At 35.0% G+C, this 10,246-nt stretch overlaps 1 protein-coding gene across 1 annotated transcript; it reads left to right on the top strand.

Annotated features, from left to right (window-relative positions):
- Positions 1 to 7,195: 7,195 nt before the first annotated feature.
- LOC131638698 (aspartic proteinase PCS1-like) lies at positions 7,196 to 9,056 on the top strand. Its single transcript, XM_058909260.1, has one exon. It carries the CDS (start codon positions 7,467 to 7,469, stop codon positions 8,823 to 8,825), a length of 1,359 nt encoding a protein of 452 aa, XP_058765243.1. The 5' UTR covers positions 7,196 to 7,466; the 3' UTR covers positions 8,826 to 9,056.
- Positions 9,057 to 10,246: the final 1,190 nt, after the last annotated feature.

Below are 10,246 nucleotides of genomic sequence, written 5' to 3'. Positions count from 1 at the left end.
AAATGGCTTATTCTGATCCTTGCCTTAGACTACCTGCCCTCCTATGGCATGTGACAGTCTTATGGCAAAGGATATTTCGACGACCCTTCAACCTCCAAACGAAAGGCTTCCTGCCCTCTTATGGCAAGGATAGACCCTTTCATTCTGAAAGGCAAAAAGAGACCTATCATCTGAGTTTAAGGTAATTGCCCCTAATTGCCTTGCAATGCTCAAACCTTTTTATTATATTCTTTCTCATAATTTTTCAAAAGGGCAACGCTTATTCACAAGCTAAAGTCCCTATCTCTTTCATCTACGTTTTCTAAACAAACGAGCAAGCAAAGCAATTAAGAGCCCATGGAAAACCATGGATGCAAAGGGTGCCTTACACCTTCCCTTTGCATAATTACCCCCCGAACTCAGTTTTTTATTTAAAAGGTTTTTCCTGTTCTTTTAGCTTTTCCGAATATTGTTTGGATAAAATAAAAGTCGGTGGCGACTCTTGCTTACCGCGACATTTCAATTATAAAAGTCAGTTCACCGTATTACACTCCCTAATAATACAAGGACTTATTTACATCTCAAGGAAAGAATCATCTCCACTCTAGGATAATTGTTCAAAGGAGATAAACACATCATGAGCAAGCATTCATTCTTAATGGGAGGTTTTTAGATAACTAAATTTCCAAGGAAGTTCTTCAAATTCATAAAAGCACCAATTCAATTATCCTATCAAAAAGATAAAGTGCCTTATATCTATAGACACCCAAACTAGAATAGACAAGGAATTTGTTTCAAGCTTAAACTCAAAAGGCTCAACACCCTCAAAATGAGGTGTATTAGAATTTTGAAATTTACAACAAACTCATGACTGTCACCTTCAAGCAAAAGGGGATTGTAAAATTATATATCAAAATGATACTAATTATTGATACTTTACAAAATATATGAAAACAAGGTGAGTAACTTAAAACTCGTAGAATATGAAAATAACAAAGAAGTATAGAAAAACTATGAAAAAACACTTTTGATGAGTTACAAGACATATATAGTGAGAATGTCATTTAAGTCCTTCTAGTAGAATATATTAATAGGGTATTTGGACTTTAAGAGTTAGTTAGACAAACATTTATGTTACCTGGTTCTTGTTGTGGACACATTAATGCATGATAACTTATGTTCTTAGAGTAATCCAAAATCCGGTGTTGAATTATGTGTCTTTTCATTGGCCAAACGATCAAATGAGAAGTCATTTGAAGCCTTTGGTCATTCAATTTGAAGTTGATGACATGAAAATAAACAAAGTGTTAATCGAATGTGGTGCAGAAGTGAACTTAGTGACAAAATGTTGTTATTGTGAGGTGAAAAAGGGAACATGGAATACCTAGAGGATGATGGCATTGCATTTAAGAAAGAAAATACAAACATTATGAATACAAACAAGATGTTGGGAGAATTTGGTTCTTGTGGGATAGAAGCATTAAAATAATGGGAGAAATCCTTCAATGTTGTTAGAACATATTCCAATATTACCTTGAAGACTCATGCAAGTTTTTAAGTACAAGTCATCAAGAGGAGAAGTATACTCTTAGAAGGAGTATGATATACTCTTTATATTTGTCGGGAAGTTTAACTTCTCCAATCAATCACCTTTATTTTCTATTTTTGTCTACCTCGCTGAAAGATGCATTGTGATCAACAAAAAGGAGGAGAATGAGGATTTATGTGCTTGCATGTATAATGAAGGTAGAAAACAAATAGCCTATCTGGTTTTGATGATGGAAACAGTATGGTGTAAAGTCCTCATCTGAAGTGATGATCAAGTCTTTTTGATTTTTGATGATGACACGGTTATGATGTGAATTATTCATAAGATGTGGTGATAAAGTTGTATTTCTTAGAGATCAATACAACAAAGTCTATCTTGAGGGACAACACCAAATGTCAAACGGTGTTCGGTAGAGTCGGTGAAGATCCCAGTCATGCAATCTATATGATTATGGTATCTATCAAGAATTCTTATCAAGCCTCGTCAGATAGAACTGGAGTCAAGTCTCAAATGAAGTGTTGAATCATTATTGAATCTAGCAAGAGATCCTAAACACTCGTAGATGTGAAAGAGGGAAAGTTGTGAAAGCTCCTTGTTTTTGTGTTAAGTGATCTATATCGTTAAAGGTATAAGATTAGCTCTTAAATTTACTAAGGAAAATAAGACACGCACTTTCGAATGATTGGAAAGCCTCTATGCTTCGTGAAAATCATCAAAAAAATATTTTGTGTAAGTGACTAGTTGATTACTAGGTCAAATAACCCTTTATGAGTGTAGTTTATACTAAATAACCAATGCGAAAATGGTTTAATTCTGGTGGCATCTCCATCCGGCCCTATGCAAAAAGATTTAAATCCTCCAAGAGTTTGTTAAGGAACATTTCAAGCTCTCCCATTCTTCAAACCTATACAACCTCATTGCCAAGGATAACCATCACATTGACTTCCCTCACAACATGTTGTACTTGGATAATAAATTATCCCAAGCTTTTAGCTACTACAAGCAAATCTTGGAATGCAAGGAGCCATCGACTTGTTGAATACTTTCTACAACCTAGTACACCAAAAAAACTCAAAATTCTTGGCCAGCAAGATACTCAGAATTAAAGAGATCTACAATACGCCCCACCAAAGGATAATACTATACAGGAGGAAGCCTCTCGGGGGCAAACAAGCCGCCATAGCAGACCTAGCCTCCGCTGGCACAGTAATGCCATAAGGATAGGGCCCGAGATCATCAGCTCACAACCAACACCGAGGACACATGACTCCTCCGCCCAGTTCTGAATGGAGGAGTGGTAGCCATACTCTTCCCTAAGTTCATCATCCTCGTCGTTCACCTGCACATCATTTCCTGAAGAAGGGAAAGACCTGACACATATGTGCCACCTCTAGAGTGAAAAAATAACTTGTTATTTGTCTGCATCCTCGAAAAAAATCCTAAGATCTCTATAGAAATATTTAAAGCTAAAAATTTATGTCATAAATAGAGATCCGGACTAACATGTTAAACATGTAGATAACAGTCTAGATTAATACCATACCCACAAGGTCGTGAAGTGAAAGTTATTCGCACTGGCCTTCACTAGAGTTGTGATGACATGGTTAAAAAGATTTATAGGTAGGAGTATAGATTCATGGAAGGATCTATGTGACTCCTTCACTACCTAATCCACCGCCTAAAAGTGGCAACCCAAAATCATGGTCGTACTCAGTAGGGTCACATATAAAAAGAAGAAAGGTGATTAATCTGAAGAATGCCCATAAAAGTCACGACCATAATACCAATGAGTGCATTCATCTAAAGAATGCAATAGAAGAAATGATTAAAAAGGGATGACTTACCGAGTATACACGAAAAGGTGATTGTAAAGGTGGCCAGGAGAAGAAGAGAAAGTGTAGAGTGTGAGAAGAATCACCAAGGAAGAAATGGTCCCCTCACTGGCATAAATCATCCCCCAAGAAAGTTATTGAGTTTGTGACTTGAGCCATGGAAAAAGGTTGTAGCAACAAAGAATAGGAAGATCAGAAAGGAAAGCATCAGTACATGACATCCATTGCTAGTGGTCTTCCAAGAGAAAAGAACCCCTCCAAGGTACATCGCATCCATCTTATAGACCAAGTTTCAGAGTCCGTGAAAAAATGGCTCTAATGCAAGAACTTGGAGAATTTATCCAAACATTAATAAGGTGACACGGGTTTTATGGTACATAGGTTAGCATGAGTTGTCTCGGTGAAAGGAGGAACCACAGAGTACTTGTCTTTGAAATGCTTCACACTCTTTAAGTAAATGTCAAACATCTTAATAACCTTCCCGAGAGATATCAGGCCTTGATCTCGCGTTGAATCGATGGAAATGTGTTAGGCTTTAAAGAGATGGAAGAGAAGCATTACAGTCATCACTCTTTTCTTGTATTTGCACCAATATTGAAAGACTTTGACGTAAGTCCATCTTAACGAATGCAATTGTGAATGAGCAATTAATAAATGATTAAGAATGTCAACCTCAAAGTAGTTGAAAGGAATGTGAAAACCTATCAAAGAAAATAGGCATTCATGAATAGGAATGACATACCAATCATATTAACTACATATCCTCTTACCTTCCCCATGGGAGAGTACCTCCCAAGAGAAAATATTGTAGGTGGAAGAGAAGAAGAGTTTAGAAATTCACAAATGGCAAAGAAAGAGAAATTAGTAGTTCAAGAACTCTATATATGTGTCTCAACAAAGGTGACTTGTTCAGAGTACTTGAGTATCATAAGATAGAGAGAATATCACTATCATTAGACGTAAGGACAATCATAAGGACTTCCTTATGAAACATTATCGATCAAGAGAAATACATTTGATACATTTGTTCTCAATACTAGTGATGTCCTACTCTTCACTTGTTTCTGTTAACAACCAACCTGAAGGTGTGCATGGCGAAAACCCCATTCTACATAATAGGAACAAGGGTTTATAGGACAAATGTTTTGGGTCGTTTGCAAGGCCATGGCAAAAGACCCAATAGCGAATTCCTTGTAGAAAGGTGCACGGAAAAGGTAGGCCTTCGCTCTAATCAGAAAAAAATACAATTCTTCTCTCCAACGCATCAATCACCGTCCAATTCAATCGGACAATTGTCCGCATAGCAAGCTACATCACGCGCGAAGGATTTCAAATGCTCTTGATATATATGAAGAACACACGTCATTTCAAATATTCAAATTTATTTTCACTCTCACATTACTTCTTAATCTCTCGCTGACTTATGTGTTGAAATTCTAATCGTGCAAGTTCATCCACTCTATCATATCAGATATATGACTCCCCCTCAATAAAACACAACTCTACCACTTTCATTTTCTATTTCTAATTCTCAACCGAAGAAAAATATTCAAATCTTTGGTTTTTTTTTCTTTTAGTTTATTATTACAAGAATAATGATATCAACAAATTTAACCGACCAATTAATATAAGCAAGATAATAAGCATTATTTTGAATTGGAAAAAGAAGTGATAGAACAAAAGTCATATTAGACTATTAATACCAAATCCTTGTCCCAATGTTGCAAAGAAACAAATTAGATAGCACCGTAAAATCGTACTGACTTTGATTCGTTTACGACACCTGTATATTAGCGGTGTGTCATTACATGCTATTTTCAAAAGAGAGCAAATTTGGGTCTCTTCTAACTGAAGTTTGATTGATTGCTATTAAATATTAATGGTCCCCATTCCTATTAAAACACCAAATTAAAGACAAATCCTATTGCTACTAATGGCTATTTTTAATTCCTTTTACTAAATTTGGATAATTTTTAAAATACTTTACAATATTAATGTACGCATATTTGAAGTTCTAAAATATTAATTTAAATAAAATTTTCATTTTTAAAATTATTTTGATTACATTTTATTAAAGAAAAAAATAAAGTACTAATCAATTTTATTTTAAACCCAACTAAAGATATTTATGTATGTAGTTTAGTAGTATCAGAAAGTCTTCTTAAGATCTTAGTTTCCCCACAAGATATAAAAGAAAATGAGAGAAAAGTCAATATATTACATCTTTTCTCTAAATAATCAGTGCCTATTTTTCTTTCTTTCCTAATTTGGTTCACTTCAGAAGTTAATTACATTTGAAACCTCAATTATTGAAGTGTAGCAGTGGCTTGAAAATGATCATTATTAGCCTATACAAAGCTTTTTCAAATAAATAATCATGCAAAGTTTCATGTGAAAGAAAAGAATGTAACAAGACCCATCTTCCACTTTATTCTCTCACAACCATTACCTCTAATAAAAGGCACTAAAATAATATGTACTAACCTTGTGTTGGAAAAGGTTGAATGAATGCAATTCTACTTTCAAAAGCTGGCATTGTAATTAAAATTATTAATTAATCATATTCAAGGGGTTAAGTCAAAGTTCATATAAATTCAACGAATAATAGTAATACAAATCAAGTTGAAAATTTTCATATTTTATTGTATTGACTATAAGTTTCAAAGCATGTATCCTAAGTTGATATGGCTCTCACTCACCTATTACCATGCATTAATTTTTAATGCTGAAGAGTCAAGGATAATAAAGAAAGAGAGTTTATTATTGTTTCCAAACCTATAGTAACTTTTCCCTCCATTTTATTAAAACTCATCACTTTATGTGTTTTGGTTGTACCGTCTAGACAGTGACCTTTTTCCCGAAGGATGCGTTGGTAGTATCAAACTTTGTCTTCCTTCTTTTCCTTTAGCTCTCACCTTTCATACTAATCATTTCATTAAGAGAATTAACTAATGATCATTACTGCTAATATGAGTTGGTTAAGAGCATTCAATAAGAGTACACTTTCTGCTCAAGAATATCTATCTTTTAAATTTGATTCAGTTCACATTGTTTTTATATGTACCCGTATATCTATTTTTAACATAGTGACATTTGGGGGTAAGGAAAACCAATCCTACAAAGAGGAGTTTAGGCAAAATATCTTGAAAAAAAATGAAATGTTTAGAACGATTTTAAACAAAGTTGAAAGAACTCAAAGAACTAGAGCGAGCTCCGTTAATTTCATGGTCGGTACGACCTTAAACTAAGAAATCCACTAACATAGATATAATAACTCATTCATTAATGACATGTTTGGTTCTACCGTGAAAAACAAATAGATGCATGTCTAGTCCAAAAGTTACACTTTGTAGCTTCTCTTTTTCATGGTAAATTGTTGTCTAAACAAGCGGCGGCACTAAAAAAGGTTATACCAAACATACATTAAGAAGTTTGAAACACTTAGATAACACAAAATCAATCATAATCACATGTGCTACTCAAACCTATATATACGCACGTCATAGAAATATAGAAATGAAAAAGACAAATAATTCACTAGTCTAATAGAACTTATCATATGTTTGATAACCATTAATTCATTATTTTATTGCAAATTTAAAGTCTTTTTCACCGTACTTTAGAAAAATTTATATGTATAACTTCAGTCCTATCTTAATTTTCCATCATGATTTTCAAATTTTTCACATAGGTGTACATTTCAATTCCAATATCAAACAATACAATGAGTGTGAATATAATCAATCTATTTTGAAGCCACATACAAGTCTAGGTCTAGGAGGTGCAAGTACCATATGACAAGAATAAACATTATAGTGTAAAAGATTCCTCTATAGTCCAAGTCGGCTAGAAATTAGGAAACAAAGTGATACTAACACATCTTCCCCCATGTCATGAAATGATTAAAGTTCAAACCACCTTCTATATAAGAATTTAGAGACATATAGTACCCTTCACCATCATACTCTCTCACTGTCTCATTGAATTAGACAATTCAACACACTTCTCTTCTCTCTCCCCTTTTATTTTCCTTTCAAATTCAAAACTTACAACACAAACCATACCAAACCAAACAAACAACAACAACAACAACTGATCCAAATCCAATGAACATGCCAACCTCTCCCCATGTTCTCCTTCCTCTTAGAGTTTTCATTTTCATCATGTTCCTTCAAATCCAAACAAGTACTTCTTTTTCTTCTCTTTCATCTCCCCCACAAAAACCTTTCATATTACCACTAAAACTCCAAACACTCCCACATGGCTCACTTTCACTTCCAACCCCTTCTTCACGTAAACTCTCTTTCCAACACAATGTAACCTTAACAGTCTCCCTTACATTAGGCTCACCCCCACAGAATGTTACCATGGTCCTCGACACAGGGAGTGAACTCTCATGGCTACACTGTAAAAAGCTTCCAAATTTAAACTCCATTTTCAACCCCCTCCTCTCTTCCACATACACCCCCACCCCCTGCACCTCACCCGTTTGTAAAACCCGAACCCGAGACTTCCCCGTACCCGTTTCATGCGACACCAAAAAACTCTGCCATGCAACAATCTCCTACGCCGACGCCTCCTACATCGAAGGCAACCTCGCCACGGAGACTTTCTTCGCCGGCGGGTCAGCACAACCCGGAACCATATTCGGGTGTATGGACTCCGGGTTCAGCTCCAACACAAACGAAGACTCCAAAACAACTGGGTTAATGGGTATGAACCGTGGCTCTCTCTCGTTTGTAACCCAAATGGGGTTACCTAAATTCTCGTACTGTATCTCCGGCAAAGACTCCACCGGCGTGTTACTTTTCGGGGAAGCAAACTTTAACTGGCTTGGACCGTTAAAATACACACCTATGGTCAAAATGTCAATCCCGTTACCGTATTTCGATCGAGTCGCATATACAGTGCGACTCGAGGGGATACGCGTCGGGAAGAAATTACTTCAGGTACCAAAAACAATCTTCGCCCCGGATCACACCGGAGCGGGTCAGACAATGGTGGATTCGGGTACACAGTTTACCTTTCTGTTAGGACCGGTTTACACCGCATTACGAGAAGAATTCATTGCTCAAACAAAAGGAGTAATGACCCTTTTGAACGACACAAATTTTGTTTTCCAGGGAGCTATGGATTTGTGTTATCGTGTTAAATCGGGTCAAAATTCGGGTCGGGTGGGTCTTCCGGTGTTACCGGCGGTGACACTTATGTTTGAAGGAGCGGAGATGAGTGTTTCAGGGGAGAGGCTATTGTATAGAGTGAGTGATGACGTGGCAAAATGGAAGAATGATTTGGTCTATTGTTTCACGTTTGGGAACTCTGACTTGTTGGGAATTGAGGCTTACGTTATTGGACATTATCATCAAATGAACGTGTGGATGGAGTTTGATTTGGTCAACTCTAGAGTTGGATTTGCTGATACTAGTTGTGAGCTTGCAAGTCAACGATTAGGCATGGTTCCATAGAAGATGGAGTAGGTTTGTGTTTTTTAGTCATTGGTTTTTTTTGGATGGTTTGGGACATGTTTGGCCTACTACAACTGTGGAGATTAAGTTTTGTGGCAGGTAGGTTAGGTAAATACACTTGATACCAGTTGTAATGGTTTTTGTTGTTTTGTGGATTGGGTGTTAGTGTTGAAGATGATTTTAAATTTCTTTTGTACTATTGTTAATGATGATGTTGTTTATTGAGAGGTTCTTATTCTTGTGCTGGTCGATTGTACAGTTTATAATGAAGATGGGTGACAAAGTACAGTGACGTAGTATTAGTAAATTATAGTGATCATAATAATTTTAAGAATTAGCGTCACCACAATAATTTTATTGAAGTAGTAATTGAAATGGATTCTTATATGGACTTGTCTGGTGTTGGTATGAGAAAAAATGAATATGATCATTGATCAATTTCGGCTAACATGGAGCTCTTAACTTACTCAAACTCATTTGATTTGATTTAATACATTTGTTCTTGAGATTTTTAAATTTTAACTTGATTGGTTTTTTTTTTTTAAAATCGATTACATTGTAGTTTGAATAAATATTTCGCGAGAATATGCTTGAGATCGTCTTGATTATACGAATCAAATGATACCACTATGAGCACTTGATTTTACAATTCGATTGATTCACAAATTTCTACATATTCCTTTGAATATTTGGAGCATGAGGTTGAAAATAATAAGTGTCATCATCCAACCAATAATAGCGTGCCAATTGTTATCTTTTTAGTGGATGATCTATTTTGCGCTTGGTGTGTTGCTTCAGTGAAAGTTCATGGTGTTCAACGCTATACAGGTCCATTGGATTAGCCACATCATTTAATGGATCCAAATCCAACGCACCTCATATTTCTGATTTTATTTCTTTTTCATTTTATTTTCTTTTATTTGATTTAACTTCAAAAATTCATAACCCCTTAATTATATTTTCAAAAATTTGAAAAAAATACTTTAAATCTTTTTTGATTTATGACTAGTTTTCCATATTTTTATTCTATCATTTGATATTTTTAATATTTTTTCTCATTTTCCTCGAGTCTTAATTGGTTTAAAAATGTTGGTATGAATTTATTTGGAGTTTAGATGTTTGATTTGAGTTTTGCTTCTTATTTTCTATTTTAAAAATCTTTTAAACTTTTTTAATATTTGATTTATTTTATTCTCTCCCTCAATCTCTATTCTCTTGATTTGTGGGTGTAAGTCTTGAGGTATCCATTGTGTCGAGGTTATGATTTTATCATTCTTCTGATGGATCATCAAGATGAAGTCCCATAAAGTTAAAAGAATTCATTTGGACACTTGGTTTTATTTTTTATCCATTCTCCTCCCTCTTGTTTTTGTTTGTTATTTTATATGTGTTGCAAATTTTAGGAGAATGATTTACATATC

The sequence above is a fragment of the Vicia villosa genome, unplaced genomic scaffold (genome assembly GCF_029867415.1).
Source record: "Vicia villosa cultivar HV-30 ecotype Madison, WI unplaced genomic scaffold, Vvil1.0 ctg.002386F_1_1, whole genome shotgun sequence".
NCBI classification, from domain to species: Eukaryota; Viridiplantae; Streptophyta; class Magnoliopsida; order Fabales; family Fabaceae; genus Vicia; species Vicia villosa.
The sequence above is the reverse complement of the archived record's forward strand: the minus strand, read 5'-3'. Positions and strand labels throughout refer to the sequence as shown.

What these genes read in the sequence shown, in the direction of transcription:
- LOC131638698 (XM_058909260.1), top strand. Translation starts at nt 7,467, where the DNA reads ATGAACATGCCAACCTCTCCCCATGTTCTCCTTCCTCTTAGAGTTTTC.